General features: G+C 38.6%; 1 protein-coding gene across 1 annotated transcript in view; it reads right to left on the bottom strand.

The window, feature by feature from the left end:
- The window catches only part of SPAG17 (sperm associated antigen 17), a 262,433-nt gene extending 243,937 nt beyond the window's left edge, over nucleotides 1-18,496 (bottom strand). Inside the window, exon 1 of the mRNA XM_027866714.1 lies at nucleotides 18,410-18,496. Within this exon, the coding sequence (XP_027722515.1) occupies nucleotides 18,410-18,496 (87 nt within the window). The remainder of the gene's footprint in view (nucleotides 1-18,409) is intronic.
- Between the last annotated feature and the right edge of the window lie 1,868 nt (nucleotides 18,497-20,364).

Raw genomic sequence — 20,364 nt, 5'->3', positions numbered from 1 at the left:
TAGACAAAGAAGGAGTTCTCCCCAACTCTTTTTATGAAATAAATGTGGCACTGATACCTAAACCAGAAGAGTGAAAACAAAGAAAATTATAGAACAATTTCACTAATGAATATTGATGCAAAAATCCTAAATAAAATACTAGCTAGGAGAGTACAGCAATGTATTACAAAGATTATACATTGTGACCAAGTGGGATTTATAGCAGGAGTAAAAGGCTGGTTCACTATAAGGAAATCTATTAACATAATTGATTATATTAATAACAAAATCAACAAAAATCATGACTATATCAATAGATGCAGAAAAAGCTTTTGACAAAGTCAACATTCATTGCTATTAAAACACTTGAAAGCATAAGTATAAATGGATTTTTTTTTTAAAATAATAAGAAGCATTTGCCTAAAACCATGAGCAAGCACTATTTGTAATGAGGCTAAGCTAGAAGCTTTCCCAATAAGATCAGGAGTAAAGCAAGCATTCCCATTATCACTGCTATTATTTGATATTGTACTAGAAATGCTAGCAATGGCAATAAGAGAAGAAAGAGAAATTGAAGAAGCAGAATGGGTATTGACGGGAAAAAACTATTTCTTTTTGTAGATGACATGATGGTATACTTATAAAATTCTAGAGTTTCAACTAAAAAAACTTATCTGAAAATATTAATAATTTTAGCAAAGTAGCAGGATATAAAATAAACCCACAAAAATCATCAGCATTTTGGCTATATTACTAACAAAACCCTGGAAAAAGAGATAGTAAGAGTTATTTCATTTAAAATAACCATAGACAATATAAAATACCTGGGAGTATATCTGCCAAGACAAACCTAGGAACTATATGAACATATTTACAAAACACTTTTTGTACAAATAAAGTCAGATTTAAATAATTGGAGAAATATTAATTGTTCATGGGTGAGCTGAGCCAATATAACAAAAATGACAATTCCACCTAAGCTAATTTACTTATTCAGCACCATACCAATACATTCCAAATAATTAATTTAATAATAATAAATTAAAATACCAAAAATTATTTTATTGAACTAGAAATTTTTTTCTAATTCATTTTGAAGAACAAAAAGTCAAGAATATCAAAAGAATTAATGAAAAAATGAAGGAGGTCTAGCAGTACCAGGTCTTAAACTGTATTATAAGGAGATATTTTTCAGAACTATCCGGTACTGGCTAAGAAATAGAATGGTGGATCAGTGGGATAGAGTAGGTATTAGTAACCTTGCGTTTGATAACTCTGAGGTACCATCTCATATCTATCAGACTGACTAAAGGAGGGGAAAATTATGAATGTTGGAGGGGATATGGAAACATTAGGACACTAACACACCATTAGTGGAATGGTGAACTGTTCTAACCATTTTGGAGAGCAATTTGGAATTACCCCAAAGAGTTATAAAATTATATACATATATATACTTAGAAAATTCTAGAGTTTCAAATAAAAAACTTATTTGAAAATATTAATGATTAATTATTATGTATACTATATAAAATAATAATAATCAATAAAGACATTAATATATATATATATATATATATATATATATATATATACACTGCTGTTTAGAGAGCAGTTTGTCAGCCACTCTGAAACACAGTGAACGGGAACATGGCCAGTGGATCACTCTCACATCCAAATATGTAGAGCAATGATGCAGAGAGAAATACGCATAATAATAAGCTTTTTTAAAAAAAGGTTATGTTATAGATAAGTAAAAAGATTTCTCCCAAATTTAGAGTTTGAATGGGACAATGTCACTGTCTATCAAAAGTCACTAGTACATCAACAGTGTCATAAGCCCCCAACTTTCAACCTACTGGGTTACTCAGGATGAGCACAAGCCTTATCAAAATAATGATGGTGCCACCCCGGGAAATGAGTTAGCATATGTGCCAATCCCTCTACAACCTGGCCTACACCTAGTTTTGCAGCTTTTTCTTCTATCTTTTGATCATATGAGCCTTCTATTCTAGCTCAAAATTCTATTCAGAATCCCTGAAAACATCTCAGCTAAAACCCCACCTTCTTCAGACTATCCTCCGAGAGTATCTTTATATAAGATACAATTTATCCTGTATATATCATGTTTGTAGTTATTTACCTGTCTCCTCCATTATATTGTGAGTTCCTTCAGATCAGAGACTATTTTTTTTTCCTTTGTATCCCCAGTGCTTAGCACAGTGCCTGGCATATAGTAGGCATTTAATCAATGCTTGTTGACTTGAACACATTTTGCACTTTTTATCCTCTATAGCTTGTGCCATCTCTTCTGCAGTTTAAAAAAAAAATTACATTCCTCAAGAGGTAATCAGTTCCACATCACTGGGAGTGTTCAAACAGGAGCTGGATGACTTCTTGTCAAGATGCCGTGGAGGGAATTCACATATCAGACAGAGAGTTGGAGTACAGCTTTCTAATCTCTAGGATTTTTATTCAATGATTCGACAAACGGCCTCTCTCCCTTACCTGAAACCCTCTACTACCGCTCAGAGACATCCAATCTCTATTCAAAAAGTCCAGCTCAATCTTCACTTTCTCCATGAATCTTTTTTTGCTTACTCTTGGATAGAAGTGATTGTTCCTTCCTCTGAACTAATCCAGCATTAAATCACATTTTTGCTTTGAGTTATTCTTTGTACCTGTATCATCTCTACTAGACTGTAACCTCTTGGAGACTAACAACTATGATACACTATTCAGTGTGCCTTCTGTAGTGTCTAATCCAGAACCTGATTTATAGTAGGTGCTCAATAAATGTTTGTTGGCTGATGGATTCATGTGTTCACTTTCCCCATTCCTAGCCACTAAATCATTTCAGTCATCAGGCATTGAATGCTCAGAGTTCTTGAAGGGCAGTGGGAACAGAATCAGGTGGGGGGGATGATGAGAAAGAGGGATGTGGTATAGGCCACAGTTACTTATATGGTGTGGATGTGGAAGGCATTTGGGAAAAAATGTCTTGTAAGAGGTAGTTAAGGCTGGGTGTGACCCCTGCAACTGAAAAGATTGAGGCTGGTAAATCATTTGAACTCAGGAGTTTCTGAACTGCAGTGGACTAAGCTAATCAGGTGTCTTCATTAAGTTCAGTGTTAATATGATAAGCCTGCAAGGGAATAGGGCAAACAAGAAGGCTGCCTAAGGAGGCACAAATCAACCCAAATTGGAAATAGAGCATGTCAAAACTCCCATGCTGTTCAGCAATGAGATTAGATCCATGAGTGGCTACCGCCCTTACAGCCTGGATGAGACAAGGAGATTCTGTCAAAAAAAGAAAAAAAAAGGAGAAGAGAAGAGAAGTCTACAGAGTTCCAAAGGATAGCAGAGATCAATGTCCAAGAGAACTAGAGTTAGACATAAAGCATCTCAGAGTTGGATGAGACCTCAGAGGCCAACTTAATCCAACCTCTCAAAAATCCCACTCTAGAAAACCCTTCAATATATGGTCATCCAGACTGCATTTGAAAGCTTCTCATGCACGGCACGAGGCCAATTCTTTATCGTAGATGATTCTGAATCACTGGGGGTCTGACTCCAAGAAGGCCTCATTCCTTTTATGTTTAGGCAGGGCCCTGTACTTAATTGAAACTTCTTGAATTAATCAGTTAACTTTACTGAGCATGAATACTCTGCTTATATATTAGTAAAATATTAAGCCCAACTTTCACTTACAACTTTTTAAGTCCCAGCCTACTGTGAGATGTTCTGCATACAGCCTAGAGCCAACTTGGGAGGAGAGAGGATTGGAAGATTTTGTTGTTGTTCTGAAATTGGGCATTTCCAGAGAATCTTCTCTGGCTAGTTTTGTTCTCTGAACTTAAGATGCTTGATGGTGTTTCTTTCATTCTTCTGACTGAAGGCTGACTTGGCCCATCCCACAAATCTAGCACATGAGCCTCATTTGGTTTTACTCCATGCATCAGAGAGTTTTAAGGCTGCTATTAAAACACCACATGGAAAAGCTTTGCTGGGAATTTTACTCCATAGAGAAACCACAGAAACCACTACACACCTTAACCGCCTCCCCACCCCCAACAGGCGGGTAAAATTATCCTTCTAATAAGTTCGTACAATCCAACCACTTTTATTGCTTGGAGCAAAATCTGAGGTCCAAAATGAACTTCAGAACATAAAAAATAAGGCCAACCTCAAAAGAAAGCAAGCTCCTCTGGGTTTTCAAACAAATGTTACATATCAGAGGCATTCTTCTGGGCAGGCAGAGCTAAGAGGAATATTGCTAATTGCCCTACAAATGTAAAATTGGAATCAGGGTTCACCCCAATGAAAAGGAAACTCTTTTCATCATCAGAAATTAAGAGTTACAGCTTGCCCCCTGAAAAGAGATGGGAAAATGTCCCTCTTTGAAGAAGTGGAAGGAACTATGGGGCTGGAACATGGCATTTGTAGTCAGAAAGGGTTGATGTGTTTGGATGGTTTTGCTGACCTGCTTTTTTGTTCTTTTCACCCCAGTGTATTTCTTGGTTTCCACCTTCCCAGTGAGTCAGTGAGGACTAATTCCCATAACAAATGGAGGCAATGGAAAGAGCACTGGGTTTGGAGTCAGATGAGCTATATTTGAATTTAGGCAGAGCAGCTTACATCCCACAGGACCTTGGGCAAGTCACTTAACTTTTTTTGGCTTCACTTTCATCATCTGTAAAATTAGAGGGTTGGACTTGTTGAAATATAAAGATGGAACAACACAGTCCCTACTCCCAAGGTGCTTATAATCTAATAGGGACGTGGAGGAGCAAAGAAGTATGATACAAAATAGAATGAAGTAAAAGCAAAGGAAGGATCTAGACAAGATGCTTTAAGAAATGCTAGGCCAGAGAGAGGACTTCAGAAGGGGGATTTAGAGAAAGCTTTCTCATCTCTGATGCTTATCATAATAACCTTGGGCAAGGAAATTTAACCTCTCTGGGTCTCACCATTTACAAAACGAGGGAGTGGAAGTAAATGACCTCTGATGTTTCTTCTACTCCAGATCTAAGATCCTATGATTTCTTCTGCTCAGCCCTGGAACTAGTACTGAACTGAGAAGTTATTGTCAGACAAATTTGGCTCAATAAAAGAAAGAGTTCCTCAAGTATTAGAGCTCTCTAAAAATGGCCTATCTCAAAAAGGTGGTAAGTTCTCCATCTTTAAAGGTGGTTAAGCAGAGACTGGACGACCAATTACTGCAGAGGTTTTAGATAGATTTCACGCCTGAGAGAGCGGTTCCCTTTCAATTCTTAAATTCTATGATTCTCATGCAATGGGAAGTTATCTATGGAAGGAAGTACTTTCAGGGAAGGCTTTGTGAAAAACATGAAGTAGGAGTTGGGCTTCAAAGAATGACCAGTATTGGAATGGGTTAAGAGTAGTGGGGCAGGGTGAGAGGGGACAGAGAAAAGGTAGAATTTCTGGAGAGGACAAAGACATATGAAAAGTCACTACTTAATTCTGTAGCTTTGGATACTTCCTCAGCATCACAGTATAAGAGCCTTGTTGAGTTGCTATGACCAGCACTCAGTGACCAGCTTTTTGGAGATGATCTTCACTTGGCTTGTCTTCAGGTGACAGACATACAACAAAGTCTAATTCTACACTAAAAAGCTTTCTGGTTTGGTAGGACCTTCTGGACTTATTTTGTGCTTCTCAGAACCTACTATCACCTCCACACAACACCAGGGTAGGGCTTTAGTGGAACAAAGTCAGCCAGGCAGGAATCAACATGGTATTGTCCAATAACCAGATCAACAGAGGGCTCATGTGGGATGAGATTGTTAAGAGAAAATGCTGAATAAGAAAGATAGGAGAGCACATTTTGAAGACTTCTGAGTGCCAGGCAAAAAAGTACTTTTGGACTTTAACTTACTGGCAATAGGAAGTCACTCAAGGTTATGCCTGCACCGAAACATAGACAAGATTTGCTGTATCTTGGCAGACTTTTTCCTAGGATATGGCCCAATTCACATTGAGACTGGGACAGGCTAAACACATGCATTATACTAATGTTTTATACTTTCCTTTTTGTAATAAAAAGTCACATACAACATCTAGATGAATATTTTGATATACTTACTCATTTACTACTTCCAAACCCATTCAAATAATAAATTGTTGCCCAAGAAATAGAACTGAAATGTGATCTTATGAAAAGTCCACTCTCTCTTAACATTTTTCCAAGCAATTCAGTTGTTTTCGTTGGCTTTTATTAAAATGATCTTTGCAAAAATTGGCAATTTGTTTAGTAAATATTAATGAAAGTCTGTTTCAGAAAACAGTCATAAAAATTCCAACCAACTTTCAGAAAAAAATTAGCTGCCAGACATCAGTCTTCAGTTCATGTCATAGACATTTCCAGTAAGTCTTAAATACACACTAACATGTGCCATAGCTTACAGTTAAGGATAAAAAAGCACTCTGAAATCTTTCACTGCTTTTGGAAAATTGGTCAGAGATTCTGTCAAACAAAAAATTCATTTCCCATTTTGATAAACTGTAGTTTTTACACTATCAATTGCTACAAGACAAGATATTTTCTTAAATTCTTTTATTTGTTTAAGCCTAGTTTATCATCAGCCCAGTACTGTACATCATATGATTTTGTGTCAGAGGCCTGGGGTGTCATAAATTAAGAACCTTTGGAACTCTGAACAAGAATTATGGGTTTGGTTCAGGAATGTCAGAATCTACATTACCACAGTTTAAGTGTGCAAAAAGCCAGTGACTGCTACTATAGCCAAGCAACACAGTGAATTTTCAAAGAGCAAAGAAAATGCTATACCATTGAAAGGTTCCTAAAGAGGACAACTCAGGAAGAAAATGGGCTAAACATAACTGGCAGACAGGTAAGTCCCATCCCCCTCTGTTAAGAGAGACCTCTTATTAAGAGGAGTCCTCAAGTGCCTAGCCTACACGTAGTTGGCTCTTCATAGATGTTTACTGAGTGATTGACTGACTGACTCCTTCAGAGCATGTGGAAAGAGTTAATGTGCCTTACTCATAGTAGCACTTTATAAATGCTTGTTAAATGAACTGGATAACTTCTGAACAAAGCTTTCTCCAGGTAGGAGGGGACACGACACAGACACCAAACTGCACGTGGGATCTGGAGAGAGATCTGGGGATCTACAAAGCCTCTACAGGGAACCATGTGCGTGGAGGAACTAGCACCAGATGGAGACAATGACAAAGTACAATGAGGAGGATGACTTTGCTCTCTGTGGCATTAATAAGGTTAGTATAACAGGGATGCATGTGCCCCAAGGGTCAAGAAAACATTAAGTCACAAAAAACAGACAAGACCTATCTTTTGCGGGCACATTGAGACATATGGACTCAATAGGTCCTGAAAGAATGTGGGACACATCCAAGGGGAGGGCCACTTGATGTCCTGTTGAAAAGGGAGTTTTCCTGAGAGACTTGAAAATAGTAACAGTAGTAATAATAACAATAATGATAACAGCATTTATGTAGTATTTACATATTTAGAGTTGGAAGGGATCTTGAAAATTCTTCTAACCTCACCCCCCTTCATTTACAGGTAAGTGAAATGAGGCCCAGAGAATTACAGTAGTGCCTAGCCAATGTTCTCACAGGTAGTAAAGGGCAGAGGCCATGCTTGATGTCAATTCTCTTCCTCTTGAGCCAATGACCTTTCTAGTGCACTAGGACACTATCCTTTTTTTTACATTTTAATTTTTTCATTTTCATCTGGCTTTTAAATATTTTCCATTCTGACACCACATTGCATTTATAATGGACCCAGTATTTTCCCCAATGTCAGCAGAAAGATTTCAATCATGAGCCAGAATTCAATACACTTATGGCAGCTTAATAAATCTGAGTCTATGCTTGATTCTCTGATGGAGGGGGAAGAGTTGTGGAGGGGGCTAGAAGGAAGTGAACAAGCATTTATTAAGCATCTACTATGTGCTAAACATTGTGCTAAACACTTTACAATGTTATATCATTTGATGCTTATGACAATCCTGTGAGATATATGCTATTATATCCCCTTTTCACAATTGAGAAAACTGAGGCAGACAGCCGTTAAGTGATTTGCCCTGAGTCACAGAGCTAGTATCTAGGTCAAATCTGAACTAGCTCTGCCTGCACCAGGCCAGTGTTCTGTCCACTGTACCACCTAGTCTTGGCTTATTCTTTTTTTTAAGCTTTCATTTAGTATTTTATTTTTCCCCAGTTACGTGTAAAAACAATTTTTAACATTCATTTTTAAAATTTTGAGTTCCAAATTCTCTCCCTTCCTCCCTCCTCACCTCCCCCCACCATTGAGAAGGCAAGCAATTCGATATAAGTTATACATGTGCAGTCATGCAAAACACTTTCATAATAGTCATGTTGTGGAAGAAAAAATAGACAAGAAAAAACCCTCAAGAAAAATAAAAAAGGTTTAAAAAAAGTATGCTTTAATATGTTTTCAGACATTATCAGTTCTTTCTCTGGGGATGGATAGCATTTTTCATTCTAAATCCTTCAGAGTTGTCTTGGATTATTGTATTGCTGAGAATAGCTAAGTCATTCACAGCTGATCATCTTACAATGTTGCTGTTACTTTGTACATAGTACATTTAACTTTGCATCAGCCCATGCAAGTCTTCCCAGGTTTTTCTGAGAGCATCCTGCTCATCATTTCTTATAGTGCAATAGTATTCCATCATGATCATATACCACAACTTGTTGGGCCATTCCCCAATTGATGGGCATCCCCTCAACTTCTAATTCTTTACCCCCAGAAAAGAGGTGCTGTAAATATTTTTGTACATATAGGTCCTTTTCCTTTTTGTTTTTTATCTCTTTTGAGATACAGACCTAGTAGTGGTATTGCTAGGTCAAAGGGCATGCGTGGTTTTATACCCTTTGAACATAATTCCAAATTGCTCTACAGAATGATTGAATCAGTTCACAACTCCACCAACAGTGCATTAATGTCTCATTTTTTCCACGTTCCCTCCATAATCCATCATTTTCCTTTTCTGTTCTATTAGCCAATCTAATAGGTGTGAGGTAGTACTTCAGAATTGTTTTAATTTGCATTTCTCCAATCAGTAGTGAGTTAGGGTATTTTTTCATATGGCTATAGATAGCTTTGACTACTTTATCTGAAAACTGATCACATCTTTTGATCATTTATCAGTTGAGGAATGGTTCTTATTCTTATAAATTTATTTCAGTTCTCTATATGTTTGAGAAATGAGGCCTTTATCAGAGAAACTTGCTTCAAAATTTTTTCACAGTTACTATTGCCAACTTTATTTCTCTCCATCCTATTCTCCACTCCCATTTATTCAATTTCTCTCTCACCCTGCCCCTCATCAAAAGTGTTTTGCTTCTGATTATCCCCTTCCTGAATCTGCTCTCTTTTCTATCACCACCACCCCTTCTCTTATCCCCTTCCCCACCTACTTTGTATACTATAGACATAGATTTCTATACTATAGATATAGATAGATTTCTATACTCAATTGAGGGTGTACGTTATTCCCTGTTTGAGCAATTCTGATGAGATTAAAGTTCACTCCCTCCCCCTCATCAACCCTGTCTTCCCCTCCACTATAAAAGCTTTTTTTTGCCTCTTTTATGTGAGATAATTTATCCTATCCTACCTCTCCCTTTATCTTTCTCCCAATACATTCCTCTCTTACCCCTTAATTTTATTTTTTAGATAGCATCCCTTCATATTCAACTCACACCTGTGTCCTCTATATATGCTCCTTCTAACTACCCTAATAATGAGGAAAGTCTTATGAGTTACAAATATCATCTTCCCATGTAGGAATGTATAGAAGTCCCTTATGACTCCCCTTTCCTATTTACTATTTTATGCCTCTTTTGAGTCTTACATTTGAAAGTCAAAATTTCTATTCAGCTCTGGTCTTTTCATCAAGAATGCTTGAACTTCCTTTATCTCATTGAATGTCCACTTTTTCCTCTGAAGGATTAAACTCAGTTTTGCTGGGTAAGTTATTCTTGGTTGTAGTTCTAGCTCCTTTGCCCTTTGGAATATCATATTCCATTTCCTCTAATCATTTAATGTAGAAGCTGCTAAATCTTGTGTTATCTTGACTATGGTTCCATAATACTTGAATTGTTTCTTTCTGGCTGCTTGCAATATTTCCCTTTGACCTGGGAACTTTGGAATTTGACTATAATATTCCTGGCAGTTTTCATTTTGGAAACTATTTTAGGAGGTGATTGGTGGATTCTTTAAGTTTGTATTTTACCCTCTGGTTCTAGAGTATCAGGGCAGTTTTTCTTGATTTTTTTTGAAAGATGATGTGTAGGGGGCCTTTTTCTGATCATGCCTTTCAGGTAGTACAATAATTGAAAACATTTCTCTCCTGGATCTATTTTCCAGTTGTTATTCCAATGCAATATTTCACATTGTCTTTTATTTTTTTCATTATGTTGATTTTGTTTTATTGTTTCTTGATTTCTCATAAAGTCATTAGCTTCCATTTGTTCCATTCTAATTTTTAAGCAATTATTTTCTTCAGTGAGCTTTTGGACCTTCTTTTGCATTTGACCAATTCTGCTTGTTAAGGCATTCTTCTCTTCACTGGCTTTTTGGATCTCTTTTACCATTTGGCCTAGTCTGTTTTTCAAGGTGTTATTTTCTTCAGTATTTATTTATTTATTTATTTTGTGTCTCCTTTACCAAGCTGTTGACTCGTTTTTCATGATTTTCTTGCATCACTCTCATTTTTCTTCCCAATTATTCCTCTGCTTCTCTTACTTGATTTTCAAAGTCCTTTTTGAGCTCTTCCATGGCTTGAGACCAATTCATATTTTTCCTGGAGGATTTGGATGTAGGATCTTTGACTTTGTTGTCTTCCTCAGAGTGTATGTTTTGATCTTCCTTGTCACCATAGTAACTTTCAATAGCAGAGTTTTTTCTGTTGTTTTCTCATTTTCTCAGCCACTTCCTTGACTTTTAACTTTTTGTTAAAGTAGGGCTATGCTTCCAGGGTGGAAGGTACACTGTTCTAAGCTTCAAGGGTTTTGTGCAGCTGTTTTCAGAGATACTTCTAGGGATCATCAAGTTTTCAGTTCATCCAAGGTGGTATGATCTAAGGAGAGGTATTTACTACTCTCCTGGCCTGTGCTCTGGTCTGTGAGCAACCACAAGCACTCTTTTCTGCCTTAGCACAGTGAGGAGGGTCCACCCTCCACTGTTGCAGCAAGCTATGCTATGCTAGTGCTCCTCCTTACCCTGGGATTGCCACCCAGCACTGCAACTCAGATCAGGTAAAGCAACAGAGTCCTGTCTCAGTACTAGCAAAAAAAAATCCTTGTGATCTCCTTCTGACAAGTTGTTTGACCCCCTTACCATCTGTGGGCTAAGAGCTCTGGAAGCAGCCGCTGCCACCGCTGATTCAGTGGCTCCCATGGTCTACTCCTGATTTGATGGGTTGGCATAGCCTGCACTTTGACTATACTCCTCTCTCACCCTGGTGCAACACACCTTTCCTGCCAACCTTCCAAATTGTCTTGGGCTGGAAATTTGTTTCAATCTGTCTTTTTGTGGGTTCTGCTGCTCTAGAATTTCTTTAGAGTCTTTTTTAAAGGTATTTGGAAAGGTTTGGGGGAGAGCTCAGGTCAATCCTTTCCTTTACTCTGCCATCTTGGTTCCACCTCTGCCTTGGCTTGTTCTGTAACAGCCTTCAGGGCACAAGGTTGATCAACTTTTCTAGATCCCAATATAAGATCAAAATCAACTGAACCAATGAAGGCCCTTATCATACTATCTAGTTATCATCATATTGTGGTGAGATCAGATTAAAATCACCTATGAATTAGCTCAGTAATCCTTCTTGCCTATCTAAAAAATATTCTGAATTAACGTCTCTGCCTCAAAGCTGATCTCTTCCCTCTCAAAGTGCTTAGGTTTGTACCTGAGTAGCTATGCCACATGGCCAATGGTAAGAAATGGAAAGATTTTAATTTCTTCTGTATCAGAGTATGCTTTGACAGTCTAGTGTTGTCTGTGAGCATAAAAGTAATTCTGTTTTGCATACACCATTTCATACTAAAGTGTACTTTCCTAACTGACTTGCCGATATTTAAACATTTTCTTTTTATTCAAAAAAATAAAATTTGAAGTAAAGATATAATGCATAAATGAATTAAATGTTTGCACACCATGGATCACAATACAAAAATAAAATGTCAATTTAAATAATAAAATCAATTACTAATAACTTAATAATTAATTATTGATAAAAATCAGTCATCTACCCTCCATAGAAGAGTCTATAATAATAATTTGCTGATTTTTACATAGTGCTATAGGCTCAATATGTGTGTGTGTTTGTATTTATCATGTTTGATCCTTATAATACTATGAGGTGAGTATTACAGGTAAGATTATCCTCATTTTACAAAGGAGAAAATCAAGGCTCAGAGCAACATGTCTCAAACTCATACCTTTCTCTCCACCCACTAAGCCACTACCCTAATTTCATGCCCTTATTACCACCTAACTCTACAATTGCAATGGCCTACTAATTTTTTTCCCTGCCTCTTCCCTCTTCTACCCAGCTGCCAAAGTGATTTTCCTAAAGTACACATCTGACTTTGTCCCTTTGCTACTCCAAAAATTCAAATAGCTCTCTATTGTCTCTAAGATCAAATAAAAATGCCTCTAGCTTTAAAAGATTTTATAACCTAGCCCCAAGCTAATTTTCTGGCCATATTACATATTGCTCCCCACTTCCTGGGTTCCCTAGTCCAACCATATTTGACCTTGTTGCTAGCCCTACAAACATTCTGTTCCTCCATAATCCATGAACTATGCCATTCTCCATAGCAGCTATTTAAATGTCTTCACTCTTCAAACGTCACATAGCATCTTCTCTTACCCTCTCAATGGAGGACCTTGACCCATGTTTCACCTTATTCATAGACAGCATCTCCTTTTCCCTGTTCATCTCATATCCGTTAAATATCTTTGACCACACCCTCTTCTTGTACCCTCTTCCAGTCCAAAGGTGAAGAGGGGATCCTTCCTGACAAATCCAACTCCTCTGTGTGAACCATAAAATTCATCCTTTCCAGCAGAATCCTCCCCCATCTTCAATTTCTCCTTCTTTATTCATTGATTCCTTATTTTGCTGCCTACAAAAATCACTAGTGGCATCTTCATCCTTTAAAAACAAATGAACAAACCCTTACTCAATCCTATCTTTCCAACTAGCTCAAACACTTTCTTCGCCTTAATGATTAAACTTGAAAAAGCCATTTTCATGGGAGGTACCTCCTCTTCCTCTCATGTAACTCTTCTAAACCCTCTGCAACCTGACTTTTTAACCCATTATTCAAATGAAACTGCCTAAAACTGATCCCCTCTTCTCTGTCCTTCTCACAATCCTGTTTCTGTCAGGGCTCAGATCATTAGTCACCTTCTACTTGAAGATCCTACCTGCCGCTAAGGCCTGACTCTTCCTCACACAAATCTTGTACATATATGTACATATATATTATAGTCATACAAACATATAAACAAACACATGTTGCCTCTTATAAAATATTGATGGTAGGGACAATTTGGTTCTTGCCTTAGTATGCCCAGAGTCAGGTAAGGTTCCTGGCACATGGCAGATGCTGAATAAATACTGTTTGATTTAATGGTATGCTTATATCTCACAGAACTCCTTCCATTAAATCACAATTGTAGGGTTACTACTTGATGGGTAATTCTTTTTTCAGCCATTTTTAAAGTGACCAGCCAATATGTGCCACAATTAATATGTATTAAGAGATACTAAGTGCAGTAAGCAAATGAGATATCCTAGAGAAGTGGATAGGATATTAAGTCTGGAGTCAGGAAGACCTTGGTTAAAATCTCACCTCTAGCACTTACTGGGGAAGTGAGGTGGTGCCACAGTACATAGAGCACCAGGCCTGGAGTCAGGAAGACTCCTCCTGAGTTCAAAAATGACCTCAGACACATACTAGCTGTATGATCCTGGCCAAGTCCCTTAACCTGATTTGCCTCAGTTTCCTCATCTGTAAAATGAGCTGGAGAAGGAAATGTCAAACCACTTCAGTATCTCTGCCAAGAAAACCCCAAATGGGGTCACAAAGAGTTGGATATGACTGAAACAACTGAACAACAACAAAGCACTTACTACTAGTGGACATTGGCAAATCACTTAATTAACTTTGAGGCAGCTAGGTAGTCCAGTTGATAGAGCACTGGACCTGTACCAAGTAAGATCTGAACTCAAATGTGGCCTAAAATATTTACTATCTGTGTGACCCTGGGCAAGTCACTTAACCTCTGTTTGTCTCAGTTCCCTCTTCTGTAAAATGGGGATTATAATAGCACCTACGTCCCAGGGTTGTTGTGAGGATTAAACAAGATATTTGTAAAATGCTTCACAAAATAAAGCTATATAAACGATACCTGATGTGCCTTGAGCAGCTTTCAAAGACATCTATTAAATGAGAGGTAGTTTGTGAACTATTGGGGCTCTCTAAGAATTAAAACAAGGATTCACTAGAGATTCTCTAGGTAGGTAGTCAACATGTGTTACAAACTTAAATTGATGTTCCATCTGCCCAAGACAACCCAAAATAATAGCATGAGAGAAAGTCAATAAAAATAAGTTAGGAAAGCAGATGTTTTCCTCTATGAGCACTCCTGCAGTCCACAAGGAACTCAAGATTAAAAAATACTACTGAGCCCTGGGAATGGAGAAGGACAGGAAGAAGAGAATCCACTTATATAAATCTACTAAGCAGAATCCCCCTAAAGGATTAAGGCATGGCCTGACACACTCATAGATGCCTAGAGCTAGAAGGACCCATACAAGTTATCTGATTCAACCCTCCCTTTATTTAAAAGGGAAATTGTTTAAATTGTTAAATTAAATTATTAATTTATAATAAATATAAATTACAATAAACAAAATAAATTAAAATTAATTTAATTTATAAATTTATTAAAACTATTTAAAAGGGAAAATAAGAAGTGACTTGCCCCAGATCACACCATTAGGGGTAAATGAAGGACTAGAATTTTGTCATCCTTTGTACTTTCTTCCTCACCTGAAGCACAGCAGCTCTGTTAATGAATAGCTGATACAAAGGAAGAAGAGCATTTGATGATCTGACAATAGTTCATGCCTTTTTTGGGAGGGGGGTTGGGGAGCTAAGTTACATTCTCTTATCCTTGCCTATATCACTTCAGCAAACATCCTTATGCAAAGTGACACACAGAAATATCAGAACTATCCACAGCATCATGTAGAGTTGCCAGCTTATTTTAGTGCGGGGCCCACGAAGCAAGAACAAGGAAGGGTCAGAACAATGTTTCTTTCTGCCACTAGGGGAATGTGTGCTGTCCAGTGCATGGAGGAGAAGGGAACTCCTTTGTAGCTAAAACTTTGACTCTAGGTTAAATTCTAGTTTTTTCTATTAATGAAAAAAAAAAGATTTATTGGAGTTGTACTGTTTGTGTAGGACCAGGAAATCTAAATAGGTTTTAAAGGGTCTTAAGACGAGGAAAAAGAATGCCTTTAGTTTTTCCACTAGACTAGGAAAATTACAACTTCATATTTGCAACCCTTGACTTAATAGAATGTCAGCACCTCCATGAAACACTTTTGTCCAGCAGTTTATAATTCAAGCAGAAAGGTTCACTCCAAGCCAAACTTTGGCATCCAAATACTTCAAGAAAATGGAGGGGGAAATAGTGTGGGCTGATTCTAAGTTATAAAAGTGAAAGTGGAAAAAGTCATTTATAGAAAACTTCGAAAAATATTCCTAAGAATCTGAGACCATAACTGAGGATTACTGAATTGAGACGCCATATTTCAGAATGTTGAGAAGTAACCCAGGACTCCATCATTTCATTCCATTAATACAGGACTTGTATGTATATCATAATTACTTCCATAAAGTCCTATGTTAGGACTAACTCTTTAACTTTAAAAAAATTCCATTCATGGAAGAAAAAAAGACACATTATTATGGTTTCAAGATAGAATTCATGCAGAGCACTAATCAAAAGGTAGCAGATCTACTCATTATAGCCCCTAAGAAAACATCGCGTAATGCTTAGACATCTGGAATACTGCTTTCAGTTCTAGATGCTAAAATTTAGGAAGGATGTCGAAAACCTGAAGACCATCTAAGGCAGGGGTGGAGAAACTGTGGCCTCGAGGCCAAATGCGGCCCTCTACACCCTCAAGTGCGGCCATTTGACTGAATCCAAACTTCACAGAACAAATACCCTTAATAAAAGGGTATAGATGCCCTCAAAGAATTTACATTCTACTGAATCTTCCCAAACGCTGGTGGTTGGAGAAGGATGCTGATCTCCATTCAAAAGACTCAGAGGTTGGCTGATTTGTCCACTCTCAGCTCTTTCTACTACAATATCTTCAATTCAGTCCAAGAGACATTTTTAATTAATTTATTTTTAGTTTTCAACAATCACTTCCATAAGCTTTTGAGTTTTAAATTTTCTCCCCCTCCCTCCTTGCTTCTGTCCCCAAGATGGCGTGCAATCTGATACAGGCTCTCTATATACATTCCTATTAAATATATTTTCACATTAGTCATGTTATAAAGAAGAATTAAAACCGATAGGAGGAACCATGAGAAAGAAGAAACAAAACAAAACAGAAGGAAAAAAAAAGAGCAAATAGTATGCTTCGATCTGCATTCAAATTCCATATTTCTTTCTCTGGATGTGGATAGCATTTTCCATCATGAGACTTTTGGAGATGTCTTAGATCCTTTCATTACTGAGAAGGGCTAAGTCTATCAAAGTTAGTCATTGCACAATGTGGCTGTTACTGTGTACAATGTTCTCCTGGTTCTGCTCGCTTCACTCAGCATCAGACCATACAAGTCTTTCCAGGTTTTCCAAGAGACATTTTTTAAAGTATATGCCAAGGACTGTGCAAGGCACGGAGCAAAATAAAGCAGTCTATGACACCAAAGAGCTTATATTCTCCTTTTTTCTTTTCTGTCCACAGAAGAGTCACATATTCTCTGTATTGCCAATTACTCAACAGAAACCATTCTCCATTAGACACATTGCGGATGTTTCCTTAGGATAGATGCCTAGAATTTTGAAGTTAGAATGGCCCTCAGAAGTCATTTGGTCTTTCACCCCTCACCCTCACCCCAATCAAGAATTCCATCCTCACTGATCATCCAACCTCTCTAGAGGATCGCACCATTGTTTTTATTTTCTTTGTCTTTGTCAGCACCTACCAATGTGTCTGGCATAGAAGGGAGCTTAATAATTAATTACTTGCTGAACTGAATTAAACTCATTACCTCCAAAGACACCCATCTCAGTTCTAATCATTAACTAAAGCTTGAATTATTTCACTTTTGCCTCTAGGATTGCCATCCATTGCTTCAACTTCTGTTCCCTGGAACAAAAAGAATAAATTTTATCCTTATTCCCCTTTTCCCTTCACATTCTTGTCTCCTCTAATTAATTTTCCTAAGGCATGGCCTCTTCCTCTAGTGTTCTCATCAAGTTGTTCACTTGTGTCCAACTCATTTGAGGTTTTCTTGGCAAAGATACTGGAGCGGTTTGCCATTTCCTTCTCCAGCTCATTTGACAGATGAGGAAACTGAGGCAAACAGGGTGAAGTGACTTGCCCAGGGTCACACAGCTCGTAAGTGTCTGAGGCTACATCCGAACTCAGGTCTTCCTGATTCCAGACTCAGCGTATCCTATCTGCTACGCCGCCTCCATGGTACCAGTTGATAAGATAAAGCTAAAACTCACACACTTGCATCCCCTATTTTTTGTTAAAAGATAAGGAAACTGAGGCCCAAGGAAGTTAAATGACTTGTTACAAGACTAGTTAAGTGGCCAACCTGAGATTTGAATCCAGGCCTTATTTCAAAGACAATTCTACTACACCCTACTTCAGTCACCTGACTAAATTCAGCAATCTAGATGTGTTCTGATCAAAGCAAATAAAGCATTACTATCAAAGTCATCTCTTTAGACATTGTACTTCAACCATTAGGTTTTTATTTTATTTTTCAATTTTTTTCGTTAAATTAAAAAAAATAGACATCCACTCCTGTTCCAGAGGCCTACAAAGTCTGATTCCAAAGACCTTTAAATTGAGTCAGGAGGGAAGGATGGAGAAAAGAACCCTGCGGGCCCCAAACAAAACCCTATTTAGGCCCCCTGCCATGACGTCAGCATGAATAGGGGCGGAGTCTGGAAGCACCCCCTCTCCCCAGCTTTTTTTTTTTTTTTTTTTTTTGTTAGGGAGAGAGGAGCAGAGTAAGGGCGATTAGTGGGTGCGCAAGGGCTGGCGGCAGGAGGGGTTCCTGGGGCATCCTCAGAGCTGGGAAAGCTGCTAGAGCACAGACCTGCTCAGGTGTGGCCACTTACCTGGTTAAAGGGGGCGGCAATGAGTCCGGGTTCCCAGGTTTTAGAGGCTGGTCCTGCCGACCTGTCTTTATCTCTCTTGGGTCCCATGCAAAGGGCTGGAGAAGCACCCGCTCCTAGCTCTGGTGAAGGACTCTGAGCGTCCCGCTTCCATAGTAACCAAAGCCCCGCCCAACCCTACTCTCCTTACCCCCTCCTCACCCAGCTCCATTCTAGAGCCCGGGCTCAACTGCCGCCATCTCCCCTAGCAACGGAGAAGTGGCCTTAGTAGCTGCCTAAGCTTCGGGAAGGCAGCCGAGAGGGAGGAGACTAGGGTTGGAATCCTGCTCCGTCCTGGACTGGTCGTGTGCCTTTGGAGAAGTCACTGCCTTCTCTGGCTTCGGATTGCTTAGCTTTAAAATGGGAAGAGGGGATGTTCGGACAGGTGATGTCTCAGACGCAGCAGCTCAGTTCGAATATTTTACTTGGGCTCTTGGGGAACCCCTCGCCCCCAACACTGCCTCTGGAGTCACAGTAGAGTGGTCCAAAACTCAGATCATCGCTGAAGAGCGCATGATGCCCAAGCCTCCGGTCTCTGCCCCAGAGGAGTTCACCTTCTCCTGGGAGCCTCAGAGCAGGTACAGGGCTTTGTCCTGAGGACTCCGAGCGGCTGTTTTTAACGGAAGGGGGGATGGATGCGGGGTGGGATGGAGAAGAGAAGGTAAGGGGAGGGGAGGAGGAAGGGAGAAGGCAGAGAAGGAGGGAGAGGAGGGGGGAGGAGGGGGAAAGGAGAAGGAAGAAGGGGAGGGGGAAAGGAGGAGGAAGAGGAGGAAGGGGAAAGGAGGAAGAGAGGGAGGAGGGGAAAGGAGAAGGAAGAGGAGGAGGAAGAGGAGGAAGGGGAAAGGAGGAAGAGGAGAAAGGGAGGGAGGAGGGGAAGAAAAGGGAGGAAAGGAAGGGGAAGAGGGGAGAGAAGAGAGAGAGGAGGGGAAGAGGGGAGAGAAGAGAGAGAGGAGGGGAAGAGGATAAAATAAAAATACATAAAATAAGATACATAGGATTACAAAAGAAACCAATTATATTGAAAGTTATAAAAAAATTAAACAAATTCATGGGCCCCAGATAAAGAAATCACTTCTGACTCTTCTTGACCCCATTTAGGGTTTTCTCAGCAAAGATACTGGAGAGGTTTGCCATTTCCTTCTCCAGCTCATTTGACAGGAGAGGAAACTGAGGCCAAAAGGGTGAGGTGACTTGCCCAGGGTCACACAGCTGGGAAGTGTCTGAGGCCAGATTTGAACTCAGGAAGATGAATCTTCATGATTCCAGGCCTGGCACTCTGACTACTATGCCCCTTAGCTTCCCCAACATTTATGTAGCATGTTCTATGTGCTAGACACAGTGCAAAATGCTTTACAGTTATCTCATTTGATTCTCACATCAACCCTAGGAGGTAGGTGCTGTTATTATAGCAGTTTTAGAAACTGAGGTAAACAGAAGTTAAGTGGCTTGCCTAGAGTCACACAGCTAGTACCCATAAGAGGATGGATTTGAACTCACATCTTCCTGACTCCAGGCCCAGTGCTCTATACACTGGACTCTAAGACTAGTCAACTAGACATTAGGGCATATTGCCTCTCCATCAGAAAAGCACAATTTATAGTATATATACATATATAATTGTGATATATACTACATATATGTGTATTATAATATAATGTAGATACTACCTGCATACATGTAGATATAAAATGCGTATATAATTTATGTTAATACACATCATATATCACATATAATTGTATATATTATATATATCACATGTATGCATATATAAAATATAACACTGAATATAATGTATAACAATGTGTAGTAAACATCAATGTTTAATGTATAACATATATATTATATATGATTAATATCCATCATGTAACATATATGTCATTATATATTCATTCAATAAACATTTATTAAGCACTACGTGC

Source organism: Vombatus ursinus, unplaced genomic scaffold, assembly GCF_900497805.2.
Source record: "Vombatus ursinus unplaced genomic scaffold, bare-nosed wombat genome assembly UNPS02014782.1, whole genome shotgun sequence".
In the NCBI taxonomy this organism is placed as follows: domain Eukaryota; kingdom Metazoa; phylum Chordata; class Mammalia; order Diprotodontia; family Vombatidae; genus Vombatus; species Vombatus ursinus.
This window is presented reverse-complemented; position numbering and strand designations above follow the sequence as displayed.